The following is a 27,991-nucleotide window of genomic DNA, read 5'->3' as shown; positions in this document are numbered from 1 at the left end:
TGCCAGGGATTAGACATGTGGCCCGTCTCCTCACCCCCTTCCCATGTATGGGTGAGGCTGTGCCGGGCTGTGATAAATGGTCCTTGCTCCACTTCCCTCTACCGTGTGGGGCCTTGACTGAGCTGCTGCCAGCCTAGATGGAACCAGCTGAGAGTATGGGGCTGGGGCATGGAGCTCCACCCTGCAGGAGACACCCTGACCCTGAGCTGTGGGGAGCCAGGGAAGTGGCAAGCGAGCCTCCACCAGCCCTGTGCCCCAAGTTCTCCTGGGTTCGGCAAGCATCGCAATCCCCACGGCACCGGCACCGGCATGAGGAGCCCCCTGGGGGCTGTGGGGCCACCAGGAAAGACCCTGGGACCAACGGGCAGTGAAAGAGTTAACAGCAGCAGCCGGCCCAGCCCTTCTCTTCGAGAAAAAACTCCCTGTAGATGCCTGGCCTGCCTCCAGGGCCGAGCTGTAGGAGCTAAAAACTGGAAGTTCAGACCTGTGGCCAGCTCTGCCTCTGTAGCAAGCGCTGGAGGAGGGTGGCGGCCTGGCCGCTGTGTCTGTCCGTCTCTTGTCTGTCCCTCCATAAACCCATGTGGCTGGCTGGCTGGCTGGCTTCCTGTTGGTCCTTCGTAAACCTGCTTACCCACCTATCTGTAAGCCTATCTGTTATCTTTTCTACCCAGTTGTCTGGCCTGTGTGATAACTTCTATCTCTGGACCCACTGTTTTTTTTTTTTTTTTTCCCTCCCAATCTATCTGATTGCCTGAGTTTACCTGGAGAGTTTCTTTTCCACTTGTCTGCCAGTTTGTTCCTCTGTCTGTCCACCACCCTGTGTGCCCACCTGCCTCCCCTCTCTCCCTGGACCCCTGAGTCATGGCCTGGAGTCACAGGGCCACAGTCTGCCTGGTCCTGCTAGGTCTGGGTCTGGGTCTGGGTCTCATTGTGTTGGCGGTGGCTCTTTCTCATCATCGCGCCTCCTGTGGCCCCGATGCCTTTGCCCGCGCTGCCGTAGCTGCTGACTCCAAGGTCTGCTCAGACATTGGACGGTGAGTTAAGAGGTGGGTGTGAGCTGGGTGGCCCTTGGCGGCTGGCTGCTTCTGGAGACTGTGTGACTGTGGTAGGGGTGTGAAGAGGCCACGTGAGTACCACGCTGGCTGTGAGGTAAGGGCCCGTGTGTGTTTAGCTTCCTACATCAACCCCAGGGCCCTCGCACAGCATAGAGTTAGGTGTGTCCGTAGGGAAGATGGGGGCCCAGGACAGTGTTGCGAAGAGTGTGACTCGTGCTCAGGAAGGGCCACCTGGACAATGCAGGTTGGAAAGGCAGACTGAAGGAGGCCGGCTACCTTGTCCCTGCCTGTCCTGAGCAAGGCTGGAACTTTTTCAGGGGCCTGGGTAACAGGCGGCAGGGGTCCATATGGAGGTCCTACCTACTTGCCACACACAATGCTTCCCAGGGCCAGGCTACTTCCCCAAGTCTTTCAGAACACACACACACACAGACACACAGACACACAGACACACAGACACACAGACACACACACACACACACACACACGCACGCACGCACGCACGCACGCACGCACGCACGCACGCACACACGGACCAACACCACATCTGTCAGGACCTCCCTCTCTATGGCAGGCTCTGGCCTTGGTGAGTGGTGGAGTGGTTGATGATGTTTGGCAGGGTAGGAGGAAGAGGCAGCGACAGGAGCCTCTCGGTAGGTGTTTCCTGACCTTCTTCCAGGAAACCCAGCCCCTGGACGCTTCTGCTTCCCACCACACAGCCACAGGACCAGGCTGTGGGAGGAAGTCACTCCTGGTCCCCTGCCTCCCACTGGGCCCCCAGAAACCCGGGCAAGCCTCTTCTTCCTTCCAGTTATCTGGGTCTCCTTCCCAGAATATCAGCCCACTGTGGGGGGCCAAGTGCTTTATACACCCAAGGCTGGGTCCTGCGCCAGGGAGAATGGTGGTCTCGGTCCAAAAGATGGCTCTGGCATGCTTTCTTTTGCTGTTCTTGAATTCACCCACCCTTCCCTTCTTCCTTCTGTCCTCCCTTAATCCATCTGTCTACCCAATTCTTTCCCACCTCCCTTGCTCATCGTAGCCCCCACCCCGCCCTGACGCGGTCCTCTGAGTTCCCAGGCTTTCTGTCTCCTCCTTCACGTCTCCATTTAACTTGGCAGTGGCTGGGACTAGCTCAGGGACCAGTACAGGGCGGTCTTTCCTACTCCACATGTTGTTCCCAAGGGAAGCAAGAGTTAAGGCCGGCTGTTGCTCTTTCCTGTGAGATGTTGTGTCTACTTAATCCTCCCAGAACGCAACAATGTAAATGAGGCTAGGGTGCACACGCGTAGGTGGGTGTGTCCGCTCATGTGTGCATGCGCACTCAGGCCCCACAGATAGCCAGCCAGATGAGCAGCCCCCCATGCACGAGGGGGTGCGTCTACATATCTCTGAGGAAGGTCTCTGAGCAGCGTTTGGTCCATGAGGGTTGGGCGCTTGGAGCCTGGAGCCTGAACACCCTTGCACTCTAAACGCCCCCTCAAGCTCTCCCCCGGTGAAAAGCGGATGTGGGTTTCCCTCCAGCGTTTGGTCAAACAACTCTCCCTGCTTCCTGTTCTTGTTTTAAGAAACCAGGAGTGGGAGGGAGCCTCCGGCACCGGCTACTTACTGTGAAGGAGAGGTCAGGGACCACAGCCAGGCTAGACCTCAGGAAGGTGGCCCTGGCTGCTGTGACAAGAGCTTTCCTTTTGTCTTAGGAGGTCTGCCCAGGGGACGAACCTGGCCAGCGTCACAGCAGGCAGTCTTGGTGGGACTGGGGTTTCCCCCTCACTACTGGGGCTCCTGCCAGGGTGGGAGGGCTGTGGGAGGGACAGTCTTCCTAAAGTCCCCTCCCCCTCCCCTTCGGCCCCAACCTGCCCAGCCCTGGACACATAATGGCCGTAGCTTTATTTACCAAAATTGCAGAAGGTAGGGCTCCCTTGGGGTTCTGGGGAGCAAGTTTCTGGAGGGTTGCCATCTGGACTGACCCTGGGTCACAAGTGCGGTGGCAGCTGATCCCTAAGGACGGGGTGTGGCCTGTTGTTTCATGCCCACCTGGTGTCTGAGGGTTGCACCCTTGGTTCAGAGGAGAGCGGAAACACAGGCCAAGCAAGCTATAAACATCATGTCAGCCTCAGTTTCCCCGCTGGGAAGTGGCATGGCGGCTGGCCCCTTCCTCACAGGATGGCTGTGAGCACACAGGTGAGTTCACCCCACACACTGGACACATTTCTTCACTAGCGCTGAATCGTGTCATCTGCCTGGGTTGATCTGGACACAGGCAGCATCTCAGGTCCTGAGGGGAGACTAGTCTGTGACTCCAAGTCCCGCCCTTCCAGGGCCTTGACTTTAGTTTCTGCTCTTCCTTCCTTCCAGCCTGAAACTTGTTCTATGACCTTTATGTTCTCTGTATTCCTGGCCACCTCACCAGGAAGTGACAGCCTTCCCTGACCACTGGAGCGCATGATGAAAGTCCCTTGGCACCTAGGGATGGTACACGCGTGTGCAAATGCCTGTGTGAGCACACGCACACATCTGAATGAGCATGCCGTGGCAGTAGTGGTGACGACAGCCTGCTGGGTTTTTGGGGACAAGTGCATTCAATATGTCTTATCCTGCCGACCAACACTGATCACATTTCTCAGCTGAGGAAAGCCAGACTCCGGACGCTGAGTTACCCGCCTAGGCTCTTGCTCCTGGCTAGTAGGAATATAGTCCTACTTTAGTAGGACTGCTGTGGCCCTGGGCTCCTGGCTCCTGGCTGTGGTTGGGGGTTGGAGGTCCATGCGGGTAAGTCATGAGCTTGTCTCTCACCTGCAACATCTAATACTTTTGTTTGTCGAGTATCAACTACGAGAGGGGTGGATGCATGTCTCGAGGGCACAGCTTTACCTAATTTGCATGAGGTCCTGGGTTGCATTTCCGTAATGGTGAAATAATACGTGAGGAACACCTCTCATCTGTCATGACTTTGGGACACAATGGTAGCCAAGAAGGGACAGAGGTCTGCCTCTGTGGAAGGAGGTGCAAACAGATCTAGAACTGTGTTGGATGGTTGGGTGTGATCACTGTTTATCGGAAGTTTCTGCTTTGTGAAAAATCTCCGTCTCTCTGTCTCTGTCTCCCCCGCCCCCACCTTTCTGTGTTGATCAGAACTTAATTAGTTAGCCCCAAGATGACAGTTGTGAGCTCTGGTGCCTGGCATCATGGAGCACTTCCGATACTCTCTTTCTGCCGGTTTTTTTTTAAAATTAGGTTGTAGATTAGATGTGTTTTCTATCTTGTTATTTCTCTCCCTCTAAAAGGCAGTATTAAGCCACTTTTGTATTCCTAGCACAAACTCCGCTTAGTAGTGATTCAATATAATTGTTGTATTGTGGATGATAAAAATTTGATTGGCTCATTTTTGTCCTGATGCTCTGTAATTTCCCCTCGTTATGACGGTCTCATCGGTTCAGCTTCGTTTGAGTGCTTGGGTCCAATCGAGGGCCTCGTGCACACCCGGACACGCTGTGCTGCTGAGCCACGCTTTATTGTATTTGGTATGGGGTTCATGCTGATTTCGTAAAGAACTGGGGAGCTGTGTTTTCTTTCCCCGTGGCTGTGTTAAAATACCCCGAGGACAACAATGTAAAGGAGAGAGGGTTTATTCTGACTCACAGTTCAACATACAGTTCATCATGGGGAGGAGTTCAAGGCAAAGCGAGCTTGGAGCAGCTGAGCGCTTCACATCCACAATCAAGAGAACAAGGAATGTCTGTGCTCAGTTTATTTCCTCCTTCCCACACAGTCCAGGGTCCCGGTCCCAGGAACCGGGGCAACCCACAATGGGTGGATCACCTCGACTCAATTCAATCACGACAGTCCCTATGCACATGCCCAGAGGCCAGTGTCCCGGGTGATTCTAGCTCCCAGGTGACACCAAGGGTCACCTGGCACTCTCTCTCTCTCTCTCTCTCTCTCTCTCTCTCTCTCTCTCTCTGCTCTCTGGAAGAAAAAGGCTTATTTTGTGTTGTTTATAAATTGGCTGATTTTTGTCTGGACTTGTTTAAAAGAACTTACCGGCTGAGCCTTCAGCAGGAGTTTGAATCTTGCATGTCTTCTCAAGGTCGTGTTAAGGGTGAGCTCTCCACTCCGTGCATTTGGGTGGGCAGAGTGGGAGGCCTTGTGAGTGTTGGGGCTTGCATTTCCTGGAAGAGGACTGTGGGGCCCCTCTCTCTTCCATTTTCTCTTCTTCACTTCCTGGGAGGGTTTGTGCAGCCAAACACTTGTACCACATGTCCCCACAACGTGTCCCCACAGCCCCAGGGCCACAGAAGCAAGCTGCCCGGGACTACAACTTCTGGGCTGTGAATCAAAATAAACCTTTTCTTTTTGGAAGTTGATTATTTCAGTATTTGTTAGAGAAATAGAAAGCTAGCATTCCCTCTGTGCTTGAGTTATTTGTGTGTGCATGTGAAACCTTCAAACCACGGGTTCTGTTTCTTTAATAGGTGTTCAGTTTCTATGTTTTAAATATTTTACATTTATTTATTTACTTACTGAAGGGGTGTGTGTGTGTGTGTGTGTGTGTGTGTGTGTGTGTGTGTGTGTGTTATGTAGGTCAGAGGACAACGTGTGGAAGCTGGTTTTCTCCTTCCATCATGTGGATTCTGGAAATGGCATTTAAGTCGTCAGGCTTGGCAGCAAGCGCCATTACCCACTGAAGCATCTCACCAGCCCGTTTCTATTCCTTTGGATGCATTACCAGAAGTTAGTAAATCTTTTTCAGGAAATGTGTCCAGCTTATGTACACTGTCACATTCATTAACATACTTTTTCAAATCTAAAACCTTCTTTCCAGGTGTGGTGCCACATAACTACAGTCCCAGCTCTTGGGAGGATTAGGCAGGGAGACTGGGAGTTTTAATTCAGCCTGGTCTACACAGCAAGACCCTGCGTTAAAAAAAAAAATCCTCTTAGCATCTTTTGAAAGTTTATAGGGGCCGTTATGAGTCTTTGCCCCTGATCTGCCTTGACAGGGCTGAATTAGTGGCCTTATGAAGAACCAAATTTGCCTTTGTTGACTTCTTTTTTGGGGTGCTGACCACCAAGCCCAGGGCCCTGAACAGATGCTGGATCTCTGAGCTACACCCTTAGCCGGTGATTTTATTGACTGTGCATTTGGTCTGCTCTTACTAGTTCCTGTGCATTTGGTCTCTTTTATCCTCTATCCTGATTCTTTTCTTCCATTTCTTTTGGTTTATGACTGCTTTTTGCATCTAGGAATGTGACTTAGTGCCAAAGTCCTTGCCTAGCACGTACGTGCAAGGCTCTAAGCCAGTTCTCAGCATTGAAAAAACAAAACAAAAACCCCTGATTTTTAAAAAGGTATTCACATTGAATTTATGTTGAGATACAGCTTAAGAAACAAATTATAGCTGGGCGGTGGTGGCGCACACCTTTAATCCCAGCACTCGGGAGACAGAGGCAGGTGGATCTCCAAGTTCCAAAACAGCCTGGACTACACAGAGAAACCTTGTCTCAGAAAAAAAAAAAAAGAAAAAAAAAAGAGAGAGAGAGAGAGAGAGAGAGAGAGAGAGAGAGAGAGAGAGAGAAACAATGATGAATCACAATCTGTTTCTGACTAAGCTACGAAGAAGAGGTTCATCTTAATTTGTGGCTCTGGCCCAGGACTGAGCAGCGACCTCTGATGATGGTCTCTTGTTGGCAGACTCCAGAAGTGTCACATGACTGAAGAAAGGGACAAAACAAAAGTGAATTCCCAAACTTACGATTTCTTCGGTGTTCACTAATGCTCTCTAAACACAATCTCCTCTCCCTGGCCCCAGCATTCTTGAGTGTTACTATTGATTCCCAGATGACTGCTTCCCTTTATTATGCTATAATCCCATTTTTTTTTTTTTGCTTTTTTCTTTAAAGAAATATTCTATGTGTATAAAAGTTAACAGACATGTATGTGTTCCAAATGTGTGCCTGGTGCCCAAGGAGGTCAGAAGAGGGCATCAGTTCCCCTGGAACTGGAGTTACAGATGGTTGTGAGCAGTCATGTGGTTGCTGGGAACTGAACTGTGGTCCTCTGGAACAGCAGCCAGTGCCATCTCTCCAGCCCCTTCTTTCTTTTTTCTATGCTCAGATTACCACAATATGACCAGTAAGAGTCCCTTAAAGTCAGAAACTACATTTTTTTTTACGTTTTAGATTTATTTATTTTATCTTTATGTGTTTTAGTATTTTGCTGCATGTATGTATGTATGTATGGGTACCACATGCATGCCTGGTGCCTTCAGAGGATGGAGACACTGGATCCCCTGAAGCTGAAGCCACAGGTGGCTGCAAGCCACCATATGGGTCCTGGAAGTCAAACCAGGGTCCCGGGCAAGAACAGCTAATGCTCCTAACCACAGAGCCATCTCTCTAGCCGATAGCTAAGTTCTTTTACACATTGTGTCAATCAGATTTCCATCATCATAACAAATACCTAGATAATCACTTATAAAAAGAAACGGATTTGGCCCACTGTCGGAAGGTTTTGCATATTGTCTGCTGTTCCTAGTGCTTTGGAGCGGCACACGGCAAAGCTGTTCATCTCACGGCTGAGACAGAAAAAATGGAGAGCTGGGGTAAGGGCATGTTTTCAGGTTCTAGAAGAACTCCCAGGAGGCTGCATATCTTGTAGTGGTTTGAATGAGAATGGCCTCCATAGGTTCATGTGTTTGAACGCTTAGTCACCAGTTAGTGGAACAGTTTGGGAAGAATTAGAGGTGTGGCCTTGTTGGAGGAGGTGTGTTACTAGGGGAGGGGCTTTGAGGTTTCAAAAGCCCATGCCAGGCCCTCCCCCCTGTGTGTGTGTGTCTGTGTGTGTGTGCCTGCTGCCTGTGTATCAGGATGTAAAGCCCCCAGCTCCTCTTCTTGTATTATGCCCATCTGCTTCCTGCCATGGTGACATGGACTGATCCTCTAAAACTGTAAGCAAGCCCCCAATTACGTGCTTTTTTTTTTTTTTTTAATGAGTTGCCTTGGTCATAGTGTCTCCTCACATCAATAGAACAGTAATTAAAACACATTGTAAATATTCCACCATCACCCTAGAGTGCCAAATTTGGAACTAAGTGTTTTATACATGGGGGACCTCCCACACTCATCAGCCTTGGAGAACATTCCTGTCTACTAGCCCAGGATGTCTCTGGATCCGTTTGCATATTCCTTTGGCCAGACCTGGAGTCAAGAGTTAACCAAGGATGATATACACGTATGTATTATGCAAATGTATTTTGTATCCCTGGTTGGCCTAGAATTCACTAGATAGACCACACAGCTTTAAATTTGCCTCTGCCTCCTGAGCGCTGGGACTGCAGACAGGAGTCACCGTGCCCGGCTTGAGGATGGTGCTCCGGGAAGTGAGAGCAGGAAGCTGTGATGCTGCTTCTTGCCAGGTTCTTCCATTCAGAGACTGAAAAAGTCATGTCTGGGAACCATGCTCCTCCCGGTAACGCCAGTTCAAATCCACAAGAGGGCTCTTCCCTAGTCTTCTCCACACACACACACACACACACACACACACACACACACACAGTCAATAACAAAAGTTTTGTCTGTGGCTATAAGCAACTTTAAACTGATACATTCTAGTGACTCTTCAATCCATGGCTTAGTTTGTTTTTATCCACAGTTTTGTTTGTTGGGTTTTTTTGTTTGTTTGTTTGTTTTTGAGAGAGGCTCTCATGGTGTGTCCCTGGCTGTCTTGGACTTACTACAGAGACCAAAGTAACCTCAAACTCAGAGCTCTGCCTGCCTCTGCCTCCCAGTGCTGGGATTAATGGTGTGTGCCACCACACCTGGCCTCAGCTCTGTCTTTTTTTTTTTTTTTTTTTTTTTTTTTTTAAACAGAACTCCAGTGTCCTGTGATTTCTACCTTCTGGTAGCTTTTATGTTTCTTAATTCACTTCTTACAAGTTCTCTTTTTCTCTACCCTGTTTGGTGTGTGTGCTTGTGTTTGCGAGTGTGTGTGTGTGTGTGTGAGAGAGAGAGAGAGAGAGAGTGTGTGTGTGTGTATGTGTATATGTGAGTGTGTATATGAATGTACGTGTGTATGAATATAAGTATGTGAGAGTGTGTACGTGTAAGGGCGTGTCTTAGTCACTGTTCTGTTGCTGTGAAGAGACACCATGGCCAAGATAACTCTCACAAAAGAAGACATCTAATTGGGGGCTTGCTTACAGTTTCAGAGGGTGAGTCCATTGTCATCAGGACAGGAACATGGAGGCAGGCGTGGTGTTGGAACAGTAGCTGAGAGATCCATCATGATCCATAGGCAGAGACAGAAAGAGTCTGGGCCTGGCATTGGCTTTGAAACCCCAATGCCCACCCCCGGGGACACACAAGCTCTAACAAAACCACAGCTACTCTAACAAGACCACACCTCCTAAACAATCTTATCCTTTCAAACAGCGCCACTCTCTAGTAACCAACATTCAAATATATAAGCCTATGGGGGCCATTCTTATTCAAACCACCACAGTAAATAAATATGTGCATATGTTTGTGTATGTTTAAGTACATGTGTAAGTGTGTGAGTGCATATACCTGTGTATATTTGTGTGTGTGTGTGTGTGTGTGTGTGTGTGTGTGTGTGTGTGTGTGCTGGCACACGTGCCATAGTGAACCTGTGGAGATCAGAGAACAGTTCTTAGGAGTTGGTTCTCTCTTGACTCCTTGTGAAACCCAGCTCAGATTGTTAGGTCTCTTTTGTTTGTTTTCTAATTTTTTCTTTTCCAGCAAGACAGGGTTTCTCTGTGTAGCCCTGGCTGTCCTGGATCTCACTCTGTAGACGAGGCTGGCTTCGAACTCACAGCGATCCGCCTGTCTCTGTCTCCCAAGTGCTGGGATTAAAGGCGTGCACCACCACTGCGTGGCTTGTTTTCTACTTCTGTTTTGGGTGGCTGTCTTACTATGTTGCTGGGCTGGCCTCAGGTTCCTGGCCATAGCGATCTTCCTGCCCCAGTGCCCTGAGTAGCCAAAGCTGTAGATTTGCATTTCATTCTAGATATTTTACAGTTCACTGTTTGTTTTTTTTTCCCCCACGTTTGTGTCTAACCTGCTGTTAGCATTGAGTTCCTCATTCCAGTTGCCAGAGCACTGATGAACCTCTTTTTTGTTTTTAATTAGTTAAGCTGGGCATGAAAGTGCACACCTTAACCCCAGTGTTTGGGAGCTAGAGATGGGTGAATTTCTGTGAGTTTCAGGCCGGCCTGGTCTACATAGCGAATTTCAGGCTGGCCAAAGCTAGCAACATAGTGAGATCCCATCTCAAACAAAACACACACACAATTAATCTATTGTTTTGTGTGTCAGTGTGGGTACATGTGGGTCACTGCAATGTGTGGGGGTCAGAGGAGAATTTCCGAAGTCGATTCACATCTCCCATCATTTTTTTGAGGAAGGGTCTTTTGTTTCTGCCACACTGAATACTCCAGGCTAGCTCAGCTTGTAAGCTTCCTGGAGCTGCCTGCTATCCGGACACAGGAATGCTGGGATTGGAGATGTACGCCACTACACCTGGCAGGTTACACAAGTTCCAAGGACCAAACTCAGGTCACCCGGCTCTCGGGGCAAGCGCTCTTACCCACTGAGCCATCCTGCAGAGTTGAAATCTTTAATCTTGTCTTTTAGATCTTGAAATACAGTCATTTGGACATTTGTAGTTTGGTTTATATTTGTAAGTGTTGGCATTTGGGGAGTTGAGGAAGAAGAATCACAGTGTGAGGCCGGTTTGGGTTACATGGTGGGACCCTTGAAAAAGAGAGAGAGAGAGAGACAGAGACAGAGACAGAGACAGAGAGAGAGAGAGACAGAGAGACAGAGACAGATAAATACAGACAGAGACAGAGACAGAGACCGAGAAAGACACACACGCACGCACGCACGCACGCACGCACGCACGCACGCGCACATACACACAGAGTGAGCGAGCGAGAGACAGAGAGACACAGAGAGAGACAGAGAGAGAGGAGAGAACAAAATAAAACCAAGTTGTGGCCTTCATAACCGGGGTCCTGCTGGTCTTTTAAGAAGATTGTCTGCACTCCATCCTGAGTTCCTCTGTTACTATTCCCTTGCTGTCTTGGTCATTTTCCACCTCGCGCTGGAGAGCATGTATAACAATTGTTCAAAAATAATTTTCCCACTGATCATCGTGCCTCCCTCCTGTAATTCCAGTATTTGGGAGACTGAGGCAGGAGGATCATCACAAGTGTGAAGTCAGCCTGGTATAGTATTCTGGAAAAAAAAAAAGTCAGTGAAGTCCAAAATAATAAGTGAGTAAAAGCAATTTTTGAAGTTTTTTTCAGGTCAGGTCTTGGGATTCCAAAATTCTGGGATCTCCATCATACTTTGGGTTACTAGATGGCTGGGCATCTTTGGGTTACTTGCAGCTGGGCCGCTATGTGGAGAGGCCTCGTCTAATTCTGGCTGTTGCACCTAGAAAAAGGGCCCATCCTGGGGTATGGGGCACGTGCATCATCCCTTCCTGTAGCCATCAGAGGGTGCCAAAAGCTCTGCTCCATCTCTCAGCTATCTGTGCAAAACTGGCCATCTTCTCCAGGGAGAAGTAGCCACAGACGCCAGACCCGCCTCCCTCACTATGATCTTCCTCCCCCACTGCCAACACCTTCATAGCACATTTCTGGTTTGTCCGGCTTTCCTAATTCTCTGTGAGAAGTTCGGTCTAAAGTGTCTAGTCATCCACTACTGGGATATCCAGTGGCCAGTGACCAGAATATTTTATTGAAATGTACAGAAATCAGGCAGACACAGGAGGCCAGGTCCAACAGGCCACTGCAGACACCCAGATGAAGAGTGATGGACAGCTTGGGTCAGGGTGGGGGACATGGGGTACCTCTCATGCGGTTAACAGGAGTGGGAGAGAGGAGTCACAGAGGATGACTTCAAGGGTGAGGGACAGAGTGAAACAGCAAATGGTTATGTCATTTTTCTAAGCCCGAGAGGACAAGAACAGCAGCCTCTGGTAGGGGTGGAGATGGGAGGGGAAAGCAGTGCAGTGTAGTTCATGATGAGTGTTTCTCAGCCCCCAGTGAGGCATCTGTAGATAGCTTCACAGAAGAGACTAGACTTTAGGGAAGAGGACTTGTTTCGGAATATTATTTTAACTAGGCAAAGATGTGTTACATTTGCTTATGCTGTGGAATATTACTTTGACTATGTGAAGGTGTGTTACACTCGTTTCTGCCACCTTTGTTAATGATGTCAGGGTGTGCTACATTTGTTTCTGCTGCATGTGTTTCACTATGTAAAGATGGGTTGCATTTGTTTCCCCTTGCCTGCCTAAGGCACCTGACTGGTCTAATAAAAAGCTGGATGGCCAATAGCTAGGCAGGAGAGGGATAGGCGGGGCTGGCGGGCAGAGAGAATAAATAGGAGGAGAAATCTAGGCTCAACAAAAGAGAAGAGCGGAGGAGTGAAGAGAAAGATAGAGAAAGAGAGCGACACACCCGACGCGTGAAGCCAGGGCTGCCAGGCAGACATGAGGAGCAGTGAAAGTTAGGGATACAGTGGGAGAGAAAGGTCAAAAAGCCCCGAGGCAAAACATCGATAAAGAGAAACAGATTACAATAAGAGCCAAGCTAAGGCTGAGCATTCAAAACTAATAATAAGTCTCCATGTCATGATTTGGGAGCTGGCTGGTGGCCCAAAAGAAAGCCTGTTACAAGGACTGGTATAGAAACTAAATTCAGAAGTCATAAGTATAGTTTGCATTTCATGGATGAGCTCAAACATGGACCAAGGACTCACTATTAGGAGGTCAGGGAGGTAAAGGAAAACCCAAGATGGAAATAAAAACACAGCAGAAAGGGCTTCCAGTGGGAGGCAGCACACAGCAGGACTGGCTGCTGCCGAGGGGCCCGAGAGCTGAGGCCTTGACTCAGATGGGAATCTGCCATTCCTTCCTCTGCCTTCGTTCAACTTTGTTGATGGTGTGTTATTGTTAAGATTTTGTGCTGATGGGGCTGGAGAGATGGGTTAGTGGTCCAGAGCACTTGATGCTCTTGCGGAGAACCCAGAGGACTCAAGTTCTGCTCCCAGCCCCCATGTCAGGTTCTCATGTCCACCTGTAATTCTAGCTTCAGGGGATCCAACACCCTCTTCTGGCCTCCACACAGAACGCGCGCGCACACACGCACACACATGCACACACACACACACTAAATCAATCAATTTTTTTTTGTTTGTTTGTTTTTCGAGACAGGGTTTCTCTGTGTAGCTTTGCGCCTTTCCTGGAACTCACTTGGTAGCCCAGGCTGGCCTCGAACTCACAGAGATCTGCCTGCCTCTGCCTCCCGAGTACTGGGATTAAAGGCGTGCACCACCACCGCCCCGCCTAAATCAATTTTTTTAAAAGTTGTGCTTATACCTCAATCTGGCAGTCTTGTTTTGTTCATACTTCTGGTTCCTTCCCATTCCAAGATGACATGTGTGATGATGGGCTTCCCAGGTACACTAACATTTAGGCCAAGGAACCACAGTGAGACAGAGTCCAGGATGGACTGGTTGGGTCACAGGTAAAGTGAGTCGAGGGAAGGTATGGGGTCAGAGGTCCCATGGAGTTATAGAAGGAGACCGAGGTCCACTCTTGTGGGCCTTAAGTTCCTTGTGGTACCTGGGGGCTAAGCAGTAATCCGAGTGGTTCTGGGGAGGGTCTCTAGGTGTGAAGGGAGGGGCGATCCCAGGTGAGCTGTGTAAGCTGTACTTCCCAGCACAGTAGCCACCATGACATAGGCCAGTCTCACCAACAGTTTGGAGCTGAAGGACCTGCCCCTTGGACAGATGAGGAAGCCGAAGTGCATTGTCATAGGCTTGGGGATAAAGAAAAAGATGAAGGGCTCATTGTTGTTCAAATTTCTAAAAGGTCTTATAATAAAAAACCTGGAATCTGGTATCGGGGTAAATGCTGAAAGATCAGAGAGACAAAGGAACAAGCCATTGCCACATCTTACCTCTAGGACTCCTCAGCCTGAAAAAGCCTTTAGTTCCTGTCTCCTCACGCCTTATAGACCTTTCTCTGCCCAGCCATCACTTCCTTCTTAGTGCTGGGATTAAAGGCATGTGTGCTTCCTAAGCAAAGATATGAGATCTCAAGTGCTGGGGTTAAAGGTGTGTGCCATCACTGCCTGGCTCTGTTTCTCTCCTAGACTGAGTCAATCTCATGCAGTTCAGGGTGGCTTGAACTCACAGAGATCCACATAGATCTCTGCCTCTCAAATGCTAGGATTAAAGATGTGTGCCACCACTGCCTGGCATCTATGTTTAATCTGGTGACCTGTTCTCTGATCTTCAGGCAAATTTTATTAGGGTTACACAATATATCACCACAGCTCATCAGTCCAAGTACTGGACCCTAGTGGCAGGATCCTGGGGTCACCCACCAAAGGCCAGCTTAGACAGTGGAGTTTTCGAATGGGTTACAGGGGCATGGCCTAGGCCAGGTTCTGCCTGTTACAATGAGCCAGTGTGGCTGGGAGTTCCAGGGGATGATGGCAGCAGAATCATTTGAAAACTGAGAACCACCTTCTCTGCGGTACAGGGAATTCTAAATGCCATCATACTTTGCCATCTATTGGGTGTGATGACGGGCCAATGAGTAGCTGGATTTGAGGGGCGGGGGCAGTTCCTTGTATTTTCTCACCTAACTTGGGGTTTGGTGCCAGCGGAGAGACCCTCAACCTGGCACGGTTTCCCAGTAAATGCCCGTCACATGAGCCCAGGAAGAGCTGGGGAAGGGCAGCCAGATCACTGATTCTGTGTCATGTCCCCTAGGGCCATCCTCCAGCAACAGGGCTCGCCTATGGATGCGGCCATCGCAGCCTTGATCTGTACCGGTGTCGTGAACCCACAGAGCATGGGCCTGGGCGGAGGGGTCATCTTCACCATCTACAACGCAACAACAGGTGGGCCCTCGTGCGACGCCCCCTGGGGAGAGAGACTTGGCTTCAGTCGTGGGGCACTCGTTCCCCGGGCTGCCTCGCGTGCCTCTTCCTTGGTGCCCTCAGGACTCTTTGCTCTGCCTTTTGCCTCTGTTTTGTAATGCCCTGGTGGGAGACAGTGTTTTAAGGGTTAATACAGAGATGGAAACCAAGACCTAGAACAGGTTGGAGCCATCCCTCATCCTGCCTCAACTCCAGGGAAGGTGGAAGTCATCAATGCTCGGGAGACAGTGCCAGCCAGCCATGTCCAAGGCCTGCTAGACCAGTGTAGAAAGGCCCAGCCACTGGGCACAGGTAAGGCCTTTGGAAGAGTTCTTTAGACAACCTAACTCACTCCACTGTGCATGAGCCTGTCCAGAGCAACCTCCCTAAAAGGGTCAGTATGACTCATGAACAGGCCGTGACACTCTGACATTGGGGACAGCCTCTGAACATGGGGAGACTGGACTCCTGGCCTCCTGGGATGGGTTAGAGGGCTTCTTTTGGGGTGAGACTCCGAGAAGGGGGGTGTTCCAAGGGGAAGACCAGTCTTGGGGAACTCAGTGGATATGGGTTGGTGGGACAAGGGTCCTGGGTCCTGTTTATTGGAGGGCAGAATAGGCTCCAGGGTGTAGCCTAGGCCTGGTTCTGTCTATTGCGATGATCCAGTGCCTGGTGGTGGTGACCTCACGTGGATTTTATACAGAAGGCAGTGGGGAGCCAGAAGAGGTCTATGCAGGGGATGCTATGGTCAGACATGGGCTCCAGAGCTGGGAGAACAAGTTGGAATGACAGGGTTGCCCTGGGCTGAGGACGGGTACCTGTTATGCAGGGGCCCAGTGGATCGGGGTTCCGGGGGAGCTCCGTGGCTATGCCGAGGCCCACCGCCGGCACGGCCGCCTGCCTTGGGCTCAACTTTTCCAGCCCACCATCACTCTGCTCCGGGAAGGTTTCCGTGTGCCCTCGGTCCTCAGCCAGTTCCTTAACAACAGCCTCCTGAGGCCCTCCTTGTATTCATCAACCCTGAGGTGAGCACTATAGGGCAGCCCTCAAATCCACATCTTACCTGAGCTCAGCCACCGTCAAGCTGTGCCTCAGTCGTTCCTCAGCCGGAGGGTTGACCCTAAGGGGCCAAAGCCCCTACAGCCAGGGTAGCCAACGCTCTTCTCTGGCCAGACCCTAACTTAGGCTACAGACGCCCTATCCCTTCAGCTCTGGCTTCCTCCTGCTTCTCTTTGGGAGTGGCAGACGGTCTTTGGATAAGCCCTTTGGCTTGCTCTGCTAGCTCAGTGATAGGTAGGTGACAAGGTGACCCTGGGAAACACATCAGAAAAGTTCCAGAGGCAGGAGTGAGGGTGGAGGCACCAGCTCCACCTATTTCTAGAGAACCAGCTCCCCAGAGCTTCAGTGCTGGACCATGGCTGTTCCCCCAGAAGCACCCTGCAGATGTCCCTAGAGCCCAGAGGAATGTGAGTGTCTGCTGGGATCTGGCATCAATCTGAGGTTGCCTCCTACTCCCCACAACCCCCAGACAGCTCTTCTTCAATGGGACAGAAACCTTGAGATCTCAGGACCCATTTCCGTGGCCTGCACTGGCCAACACCCTGGAGACCGTGGCCACGGAGGGTGCGGAGGCCTTATACACAGGGAGGCTGGGCCGCATGCTGGTGGAGGACATTGCCAAGGAAGGTCAGCTGTTCTGACACCCTAACACCCAGCCCAGCTAGAGAAAGAGCCAAGTTCTTTGGCTATGGGTTAAAGTCACACCTTTCCCAGGCCCTTCAGAACTGCTGGGTGCTCCTGGGATTCGGGAGAGGCCAGGTGTGCCCATCTTGTCCAGCCTAGCCATTGCTGACCTGGGGGGGGGGTCTCTGCGGCAGAGCTTTTGCGAGTCTGCCTGCAAAGAGGCGATGGCAGGCCTGGGTGGCTGAGTTGGCCACCTCTCTCTTCCTGTTTCCCACTTGCCTTCCTCTGCCCCCTACCGTCCACCCCATACCACTGCCCAGGCACTTGCCATCACCCCTCGGGGACTACATCACTTGCAGGCAAGGGGGACTCTTTTGGGTGCCCTGGGATGAGTAGTGACTCTTTCTTGCTCTTTGGCAATCCCCATCTGCACCTGGAGCTCTAACCGTCTCCCTCCAGGAAGCCAGCTGACAGTTCAGGACTTGGCGGCCTTCCAGCCTGAAGTGGTGGCTCCCCTGGAGATGCCTCTAGGAAACTACACCCTGTACTCACCACCACCACCTGCAGGGGGTGCTATTCTTAGCCTCATTCTCAACGTGCTGAAAGGTAAGACCTTCTCAGGCCTCTTCTGTCCCCTCCAGCTCTGCTCTGCAGGGAGCCTGAGCTCCCAGTTCATCCCTGACTTTGGGGAACACATTAGCTTTCTGTCACTATGTGGGAGACCAGCTCCCACATTTCCCCCCCAGGGTACTCTTGAGGAAGGAGAGTGAGAAATATTTAGATACAAGGATAGAGGGGAGAGAAATAGAAACACAGGATAGCTCAGAAGGGCCTGGATCTTTTTTTTTTTTTTTTTTTTTTTTTTTTTTTGAGACAGGGTTTCTCTGTGTAGCTTTGAAGCCTGTCCTGGAACTCACTCTGTAGACCAGGCTGACCTCGAACTCACAGAGATCCGCCTGCCTCTGCCTCCAAGTGCTGGGATTAAAGGTGTGCGCCACCACTGCCGGGTGGGCCTGGATCTTTATCCACCACCCCTTCTGGCTGTTCTGAAGGGCTATTTATAGGGATGGCAAGAGTGGAGCAAAGACCTCCCCCTAGCACAGCCAAGTGCAGACCCTTCCAATCACCTAGAAAGCATGCACATGGTCAAGCAATCCTCTAATGCAGCCCTGCTGGGTAAAGCAAGCTCGGATCTCACTGGGAAACCTTTGTGGGCATCCTCATCACTATAACATGATGGTGGACACAGGCACTCATCAAGAAAAGGTTAGTGCTGGAAGTTTCGCTCAACAGTAGAGTACTTAGCAGGCGAGGCTCCTTTCATATCAGCCCTCTTGTAAGCACTACCAAAGGGTCACATGCGAACCACCTCCCACCAGCAAACTCCCTGTGACCTAAAGACCTATTAGGTCTTACCTCTTAAAGGTTCAGCCACCTCCCAATGGGGACACTATGGGGATTCAAGCTCCAATGCCAGTGGGCCCTCAGGGACACCCAAGACATATCCCCGTCATAGCATATGGCCATTGTCTTTTTTGACATAAACAGGTTAACAGATGCATGATATCCAAGCCTGTCCAGGACTGTGGACAGGGGTCAAGATGGTATGTTTTAGAGTTGAACTCTGTCTCTGAAACTGGCTCGTGCTGTACCGAAGGAAATGGCATCCGTTTTCTTAGTGCATGACCCAGTTTCAGGGCACAGGAGCAGAAGGCTCTGTGGGTAGCGAGCTGCATGTCACGTGTGTAGACTTAAGGCTGACGCACGGCGCTGGGACTCATAGCCTGCAGGGACTGCCCAAGGCCTCACTAGAAGCTAGAAGTCACAGCAGGCTGTGCTCATCAGAGCCAGTTCCCTCTGGAGTCTCCTGGGGAGAATCTGCAGGCTTCCCTTGCCTTTGGCTACATGAATCTTGGCTCTGCCTGTATCAGTTCAGACAGGTACAAAGCCTGATACATACTGCATGCTTCCCTAAGGCTACACTTGTGATAAAGTTTAATTATAAATTAGGGACAGTAGGATACAGTCTTTTCATCTACAGGAAGCACTCTGTGGCTTCTCTTCAGGATATGCAAATCGCCAGCATCACTACCATTGGTTAGCTTTCCGTTACTATAGCAAATGCCCGGCATTAAAAACCCACTCATGAAGAGAAAGAGTTTGTTTTGTCTCACAGGTTTGTAACGTCTGTCTGTGCTTGGCTGGCTCCATTGCCTTTGGGTGGAGGTGAGGCAGTACATCATGGTAGGAAAGTATGGTAGAGCGAGAACCTCATCTCAAGGCTGCTGGGAAATAAAGGAAGGGAAGGAGAGGAGACAAGCCCCATCTGAGCACATGACCTACCCATCCTACCAGGCCCCAGCTTTTAAAGTTTTCCCCACTTCCCAGCAGTGACAAGCTCAGAACCAAGCCTACAAGTGTGCATTTGGGGCCATTATTCAGTAACCTACGTGCCACCTTGATAAAAGGACTTCAATAGGGTGACCGTTGGTCAGAGACAGTTAATAAGACTTGAGAATTCAGTGGTAGAGTTCATGTCTAACACGTGCAATGTGGGGTACCTGTCTCAGTGCTGGGGGGGTATTAATAAGTGACTAAGGAGCAGGCAGCATAGACAGTTTGGATACATTGGACAATGGATGATTCACAGCCTTGGTGTGATGGATGGAGCAAGAGGGCACAAGATTTAATCATGCTGCTCAGAATGACACTTCACATTTATGAATGGTTTATTCTGGAACTTTCCATCTGATATTTTTAAACTATGATTAACAGCAGGTAACTGAAATTGTGGAAAGTCAGACCACAGACAAGAGGGGACATCTCTTCTCTGTGTGTCTGACTTATAAAGATGTGCGTGGTCCAGCGTGGTGGTGGTGCATGCCTTTAATCCAGGTACTTGGGAGGCAGAGGTAGTCAGAACTCTGATTTTGGATCTCTGAATTTGAGTCTAGCCTGGTCAACAGGGAGAGTTTCAGGACACCCAGAGCTTCACAGAGAAACCCTGTCTTGAAAAAAAATATGTGTGTGTGTGTGTGTGTGTGTGTGTTCACACACACACACACACACACACACACACACACACACACACACACGCTTGATCATCACATTTAGGGCTAGCCTACATAATCTATACAATCCAGGGTAAATTCCTTCTCTCAAATCCTTAACGTATTTTGCCATATAATGTAATATTAATTGTTGTGCCATATAAATCAATATTTATGTATTATGGGGATAAAGGAATGAGTAAATCTTTTGGGGGGCCAGCATTCACCCCACTACACAAAGTAATACCCCTGACCCTACTATCTCCGTAGGGTTCAACCTCTCTGCAGAGATGGTGGCCCGGCCGGAAGGGAAAGTGAGCATGTACCATCACCTTGTAGAGACACTCAAGTTCGCAGTAGGGCAGAGGTGGCGGCTATGGGACCCACGCAGTCACCCAGGGATACAGGTAAGGCTCCCTGGGACTGATGATGTCCTCTCCCATATCTTCCCTAGAATACAGCATGGAGGGAGGGACAGGTCTGGCATGGGGAAAGGGGAGGAATTTCTCTGTAGTTCTAGGCAGGGATATCCTGGCAGTGGTCCCGAGGGCTGGAAGGGACTCTGGGGTGGTAGCTATAGCGGGTAGGATCTGGGCTCAGCATGGTCTCAAGGAAGGCCCTCCCACAACAGACTGGAGAAAGGGTCTCCCAGAGGGGACTGAGCGCATCCTCCACTCTGCTCTGAGGACCTCCCCACCCCACCACTACCCGACTCCTCGCTAACTTGCTATCTGACTCCTCACCCCAGAACACCTCCCAGGACCTTCTGGGGGAGGCTCTAGCCCAGCACATCCGCCAGCAGATCGATGGCCGCGGCGACCACCAGTTCAACCACTACAACCTGTCCGGGGTCAGGGGCAACAGGATGGGCACCTCTCATGTGTCCGTGTTGGGAGAGGACGGCAGTGCTGTGGCAGCAACCAGCACCATCAACACACCGTGTGTGGGATCTGGGCAGGGGCGGGGGCGGGGGTGGACAGGGCTCAGGGGCAGATGGGTAGACCCCTCCCCTTGGCTCCTAACACGAAGTCTCCTTTGCCTCAGTTTGGTTCTACACTCTCCGACTTCCCCTTGTTCGTCCCTAAGCATCTCGCTTTTGTTTTTCTCTCAGTCAAAAAGGATGACCTGGCACCAGGGACATCCCTTGCTGAGAAAAGCTATTGCTAGGTGGCCCTGCGCCAGGTCCTGCCTGGGATGAGCTTTAGTCTGGTCCTGATGCGGAGTCAAAGGGGATCTTTCGGGCCCATGGGTGGTGCTGGGTTCTGGTGTGCTGGAAGGCAATACGGTAAAGGATCCCGAGAGGCTGCAGCCCTTGGGGTTGGGAGCCAAGGCTCCAAGTTCAGACTCCACCTTAACAATCTGCAGCTTTGGAGCAATGGTGTACTCACCTCAGACAGGCATCCTCCTGAACAACGAGCTACTGGACTTGTGCTGGAGGCATGTAGAAGGTTCCACGGTCACTCCTCCGCCTGGTGAGAGCAAGGCACCCCTTGGAGAGAGAAAGGAGGGTGGGTGGGCAGCCAACCCCTGGGTGGGTCACCCCCATCACTGAGCACTTGTTGGCTTAGCAATGCATGAAGGAGCGAGGGGCGGGTGGTACTCCTCGAGGGTGTGGGTGATGCTTGTTGGTCCCAGTTCCAGGTGAGCGCCCACCATCTTGCATGGTTCCCTCCATCCTGGTCAACAAGGCCCAGGGATCCAAGCTGGTGATTGGTGGGGCGGGCGGGGAGCTCATCATCTCTGCTGTGGTCCAGGTGAGTCTGAGGGTTCCCGGCTAGCGTGTTCCCTCCCTGGCAAACTCCCTGGGGTGGGGATGGGAGTGTTGTGGTGCGATGGCCGGTGCCTCCTCCTTCCCTGTATCCTTTTATTTCTTCCAGACCATCATGAATAAGCTGTGGCTTGGCTTTGACCTGACAGAAGCCATTGCAGCCCCCATCCTACATGTGAACAGCCAGGGCCACGTGGAGTATGAACCCAAGTTCAACCAGGTGAGGCTGAGGTTCCCACCTGCCTCCTGAAGCCCCTGTTGCTCAATGTCCCCTGTAAGAAATTCCAGTAACTTCCTGGGCCAGGGAGGGACGCTTCACCCTCAGGGACCACAAGGAGTCGAGAAGCACCTCGGGGAAGACAATAGGTTTGTCCCACGGCATCCAGGGCAGAGAGCAGGCTGCTGCCTGAGCTTCTCCTGGGCTGACGACTTCAAAATGTTGTTCTACCCAGCCGGGCACTGGTGGTGCACGCCTTTAATCCCACCACTTAGGAGGCAGAGGCAGGTGGATCTCTGTGAGTTCGAGGCCAGCCTGGTCTACAGAGCGAGTTCCAGGACAGCCAGAGCGATACAGTGAAACCCTGTCTTGAAAAACCAACGGGGGAAAAAAAAAATCTTGTTCTGTGTACACCATTTCCAGGAAGCTAGCGTTCCTGGCTGTGGCTAGTTAGATGCTGCTTCCTGGCGATTTGTTCCCTCGTATAGTTTGAAACTCACATTTGAGAGTTTATTCATGAAAGAGTGTACTTTTCCTGTGGGATTTTGTTGTTCTGGAGCGTTGGAGGTCATGCTGTTGTTGCTTCCAAACATGTGTCTCCCACTAAAGCCCTGGAGCATGATCAGGGGCTGAAGTCTCTTTCCTGGCTACCACCTTCCTCCCCAGAAACTTTGCTTTCTGGGAGCTTTCTGAAGCTAATTGGATGCACTGTGCTGGAGCCCATGTAAAGATTGGCAACTTTGAGAGATGGCTCAGTGGTTAAGAGCACAGGCTCAGTGGTTCTTCACACCCACATGGCAGCTCACAACCACTCTGTAAATGCTATAAGAGGTCCAACATCCTCTTGTGACCTCCACAGGCTCCTGTATGTGGTACACACACACACACACACACACACACACAGTAGATTAATGTTTTATAAATAAATAAATCTTTAAAACGACCCATTAGCTTTTCGAGGCCACAAGCTTTGTGTTCAGGACCATTTCAACTACCTGTGGTTCAAGGTTCTCAAAGTTCTGTTTTGGTTCCCAAGGCCATCTTCCAGGGCCACTTAGAATTCTGAAAACCCTCAGACTAAGAGGCCTTCAGTAAAAGGGGGCATTTAACAGATGGTCCTTGACTCAAAATAGTTTGACTCCTGGATTTTTCAACTTTCTAATGATATGAAGTCCATATACGCAGGGCTAGGAATGTAGCCCAGTGATAAGGTATGCACAAGTTCCCAGCACTACAAAAGACAGAAGAAAAGAAAAAAGGTTACATGCATTCAGGGGAAACTATTTGATGTCCATTTTGCATTGATGGTGACTACGCATATAACCATTCTATGTTAGAACACAGAATGACATTGACAATACCCAATAAATTACATGTGAGATGTTCAACACGTTACAATGACATCACCTTTGTCTCAGGCGACACTGTAGGTTAACGTAAGTGTTCTGCACATTTAAGGCAGGCTGTGACGCTTGGTAGTTTAGACGTACTTACTTTTTTAAAAGGATTTGTTTTACGTGCATGAGTGTTTTGCCTGTACGTCTGTACGTCTGTATGTGCACCACACCCATGACTGGTGTTCATGGATGTCTGGAAGGGCACTGGAGTCCTGGGAACTGCAATTATGGTTATGAGCCGCCAAGCAGGTGCTGTGCTGAGTCAGCTCTTCAGTATATATATATATTATAAAATATATGAATTCATTTTGACTTATAATATTTTCAGATTATGATGGATTTATTGGGCCATCGTCACCCTATCACTTTTTCTTTAATTAATTTATTTTTATTTTATGTGCACTGGTGTCTTGCCATGGGTGTTGTGTCCCCTGGAATTGGAGTTACAGACAGTTGTGAGCTGCCATGTGGATGCTGGGAATTGAACCCAGGTCCTCTGGAAGAGCAGTCCGTGCTCTTAACCACTGAGCCATCTCTCCAGCCCCTCGTCACCCCATCATAAGTTGAATAATATCTGTAGTATTGGGACTTGTTCAGATCGTGAGGTTCAGGGCTTAGCCACTGGGACTTGGATTCTTGGCATTCTAGCATCTGCGTGGGGTTTTTTCCAGGGACCCGAGAGGCTCTCTCAGAGAGCACCAGGTCCAAGGAACTAATGTCGAGAGGATGCAAGATCCAAGACATGTTCTTTTAAGCCCTTGCTCTTTAAGCTTTGGCCCTTGACTCTTAACTGCAGATCTGTCCTCAGCGAACATCAATTCTCAAGACTTGGCACTCGGAGACTCTTTGGCTCTGAGAATTCAGAAAATGACCCAAGGTCTGGGAACTGAGATTAATGAATCCAGTGCCCTGTCAAGCCAAGATTGTCAGCTTCCTTGGGGTGTTAAAATGTCAGTTATGCAGATCCAGGGCTTTCCATGGAGAACCTCATAAACCCTGGCTTAGAGATCTCAAGTCTCCGAGGACTCTCATAAGCAAAATCCACCACCAAGGCAAGGAAGGGCTTGGAGGTTGGCCACTAAATTCTGAGAAATGGAGGCCTCTGAGGACTGAAAGTCTAACTTTGGCTTCAGCACTGAGATCCTCAGCCTTTCATGTCAAGGTCGTTGGGCAACTCATATAGAAAACGCAGAAAAACTTAGGAGCCCTCAGGGTGTGGCTCCAGATCTCACCTTGCCAGTGGTTCAAGTCATGTAATGTCTGTCACTCAATAGAGTCAGAAAGGAGACACTGATTATAAGGCTTGCAGAGTCACCATACCCGGACGTCTGTGGAATATCGGGTCACAGTGGACAAAATCCTTGGCCCATTCATCTGAAATAGCATATGGAAGTCGGGGCTGAAGAAATGCAATTCTTAGGATTTTTGCTGTCTTGTAACATGATAAACGGCAGTAGTAGTTCATACCCCAAGGACATGAAGTTCTTAACATCTTAGAAGTCAGAACTTCAGGGCTAGGGCCTACTTTAGTTTCTACCTCCAAGTTCACAGATTCAGTGTCTTATACCTGAGCAATTAGGGCCCCACGTCTTGAGCGTCTCCCAACACTTCCTTCAGGGTTCCAGTTTTCTTGGTTACGTACAAGTTTGTTTGTGTTTGAGACAGAATTTGGCTCAGGCTAGCCTCAGAATTGCCATGTAGCCTAGATTGATTTCAGTTTACAACCTGCCCTGTCTCTGCCCCTTAAGTAAGTACCACCATACCTGAAGAACCAAAGCACCCCCATTTCCTACACACACACACACACACACACACACACACACACGGAATGCTTCATGAATTTACAAGTCATCCTTGTGCAAGGGCCGTGTTAATCTTTCTGGATTGCTCCAATTTAGTGTGTGTGCGGCTGAAGTGAGCACAGGACAGCACATGGATATCCTGGACAAATGGGATCAGCAGCTTTGAGTCCTTCTAGACACCCCCTTATAACTCCAAAGTTATAGGCCCCCCCAGGAATTTGACTGCTGCATATATGGATGTCTCAGGTCTTGAGTTCTTATATGATTGTTGCTGTTGTCCTATATGGTTTGGCAGTACTCAAGTTGGTGGGTCTGGATACCTAGTATCCAGTACTTTGCCCTCCTCAATGTCCCAGGGCATCTGTGAACTCCAAAAGGTGTTGCTTTGAAGAGATTCAAACGCGTGGCCCCTGAGCTCAAGTCTTCTAATGCTACCTTCTCCATGGAAACCTCTAGATCATCTCAGACTTGTCCTCTGGGTCCATGGTGAACTGGACTCAAGAACAGAATGAACTTGGTTCTTTTTTGAGGAAGGTTTTGAGACAGGGTTTCTCTGTATAGTTTCTCTGTGGTGCCTGTCCTGGATCTCACTCCTTAGACCAGGCTGGCCTCGAACTCACAGAGATCCACTTGGCTCTGCCTCCCAAGTGCTGGGATTAAAGGCGTGCACCACTGCCGTCCGGCTGATCTTGGTTCCTGACAGGTTGTTGCTCTGAGTTGCACCGTCCTTGCATAATCTCTGTACTCTGATGTTTACAAGCCATGAACTCCATGCTCTAGAACCAGTTCCTGACAGTCTTTCCCTAGCCAGGGTCTTCAGGCCCCGTCCCCCAGTCCCATCTTTTTAGGTCTGTTTTCCTAATTTTTTGTCCAGCCACTCCCTTGTGTACTGGGGGACTCGAGCTGCCCTCTCCGTGAATGCCCCTTCTCTCTTCTTCAGGACGTGCAGAAGGGGCTACAGGACCGGGGCCAGAGTGAGAGCCCACGACTGTTTTTCCTGAATGTGGTCCAGGCTGTGTCCCAGGAAGGGCCCTGTGTCTATGCGGCATCTGACTCGAGGAAGGATGGAGAGGCTTCGGGATATTAAGATGGCTTTGCCCCGAGCTAGGATCTGACTCACTATAAGTTTGGTGCCTCAGACAGAGGAGGCTGGAGGTCCAAGTGCTCCAGGACCTGGATCCTTTGCCGTGAGATCAACCTGGGACTGAAAAGGACAGGGACCAGCTCGGCAGATGAACGATGGGAGCAGGAAGGATTGACTTGTTTGTGGTCCCTTCGCGACACCTCCTGTGGCCCTGCTCTGCCTCTTCTAGCCTCATGCCCATCCTCTAAATGGTCTCTCTACCAGTCCAGGATTAAAGAGGAGCCACACTGTGGACTGATTTAGTGGTTCTATGCAGGTAAAGGGACACTCAGCGCCCTGTGACATGCAATACACTTCAGACTCCTATGGTCCTTCATGACTCACCATCAAGGCTCAGAGAACAGAGGCCACTCACCCCAACTCTGTTCAAGCTACAGTGTGTTTGGGGGCTTTGCAGTGGGTCTGGCCCCCATCTTACCTGCCAGTGAGAAGGCCGTAGTGTGGCTTGTAGTACTCGCCCTCAACTCTTGTGAGGTCCTTCTCCACTCCAGGAAAAGACTGGATGAAGCAAAACTTGAGAGCCCTTGCTCTGGTCTTAACATACCATGTTCTTGAGACTAAGGCTCATTCTTGGTAGCACTTTCATGTAGGATGAAATAATCCTGTGTTGTGTGGAGCTGTCCCCACATTGCACACCTTTGACACAACAGCATCCCCTTGTACCCCCCAGATGCAACAGCCCAAACTGTCTCTGGACGGGGCTGCAACATCCCTGGCTGAGAACTGCTGCTCCGGATGGGTGGGAAACTGCCAGAGATGGCTTTGCAGGCTGTCCAGTACGGTGCCCATGATAGAGGTCTCCCTAGAGGGACCTAAGGATCTTGCATCACACTGACTCCTGGGAGCATCAGGTACTTGTGTATCAACTCAAGGGTCAGCAGGAGTTGCTTTATTAAGTACAGAATTCGACAACAACCTGCATGGCTTATTGTTGCTAGTGTTTTCCTGCCTTGCCCACAGTCAGGACAAATCTTTGTCACCCGCCAGTCCCACAGCCGCTCAGACCCAACCAAGTAAACACAGAGACTTATATTGCTTACAAACTGTATGGCCGTGGCAGGCTTCTTGCTAACTGTGCTTATAGCTTAAATTAGTCCATTTCCATAAATCTACACCTTGCCACGTGGCTGGTGGCTTACCGGCATCTTCACATGCTGCTGGTCATGGCGGCGGCTGGCAGTCAGTCCTTCTGCCTTCCTGTCCTTTTATTTCTCCTCTCTGTTAGTCCCGCCTATCCTTCCTGCCTAGCCACAGCCGATCAGGTTTTATTTATTGATCAATCAGAACAACTTGACATACAGACCATCCCCCAGCACAGCCAAGTGCAGACCATCTCAGACACCTGCACTCAGGCCCATGGTCCTAATCATCCTCTATGCAGACCTGCTGGGTAACGCCACAAAGAACCCAAGAAGGGCTCCCACAGGACATACAGAACATCCCACAGCAGCTTATGTATCTTAAGGAAATCCATTGCTCTGGTTCAACAGTTTAAGAGCTCTTTTTTCTAGGATCTAGTTTTGATTCCCAACACCCACATGGTGGTTCATCACCATCTATAACTCCAGTTCCAGGGGATCTGATGGCTGTTTCTGACCTCCACAGGCACCAAGGATACAGGCAAAACACTCACACATAAAATTAAGTGACTAAGCAAGTGGTGGCACACGCCTTTAATCCCCGCACTCAGGAGGCAGAGTCGGGCGGAACTCTGTGAGTTCTAGGCCAGCTTGGTCTAAAGAGTAAGTTCCAGGACAGGTTCCAAAGCTACACAGAGAAATTCTGTCTCAAAAAACAAAAAAAAAATTAAATGAATAAATATAATTTTTAAAATTAAAAAAAAAAAAAAAAGAAATGGATGACTCATAACTCTGAAACCCAGGCAGTCTGAGATAGGGTGCCAGCAGATGTGGTGTT

At 50.0% G+C, this 27,991-nt stretch overlaps 1 protein-coding gene and 1 non-coding gene across 3 annotated transcripts; one reads left to right on the top strand and one right to left on the bottom strand.

The window, feature by feature from the left end:
- The first annotated feature begins 106 nt into the window (after positions 1–106).
- Positions 107–26,306, top strand: Ggt5 (gamma-glutamyltransferase 5). Of its 2 annotated transcripts, none has more exons than XM_028874228.2 (12): positions 107–1,034; positions 14,865–14,995; positions 15,230–15,325; positions 15,843–16,038; positions 16,542–16,699; positions 17,156–17,302; positions 20,017–20,153; positions 20,495–20,685; positions 21,112–21,218; positions 21,382–21,500; positions 21,624–21,734; positions 25,871–26,306. In XM_028874228.2, exons 1-12 carry the CDS (start codon positions 862–864, stop codon positions 26,015–26,017), a joined length of 1,713 nt encoding a protein of 570 aa, XP_028730061.1. In that variant the 5' UTR covers positions 107–861; the 3' UTR covers positions 26,018–26,306. The 2 variants fall into 2 exon arrangements, with proteins under 2 accessions (XP_028730061.1, XP_037055670.1); XM_037199775.1 differs by lacking the exon at positions 107–1,034 and adding an exon at positions 2,810–3,233.
- On the bottom strand, positions 24,946–25,050 carry LOC114696536. Its single transcript, XR_003735030.1, has one exon. It is a non-coding gene; the product is annotated as a U6 spliceosomal RNA (small nuclear RNA).
- Positions 26,307–27,991: the final 1,685 nt, after the last annotated feature.

The sequence above is a fragment of the Peromyscus leucopus genome, chromosome 16_21 (assembly GCF_004664715.2).
Source record: "Peromyscus leucopus breed LL Stock chromosome 16_21, UCI_PerLeu_2.1, whole genome shotgun sequence".
NCBI classification, from domain to species: Eukaryota; Metazoa; Chordata; class Mammalia; order Rodentia; family Cricetidae; genus Peromyscus; species Peromyscus leucopus.
Note: the sequence above shows the minus strand (reverse complement) of the source record. Positions and strands in the feature narration are given on the sequence as shown.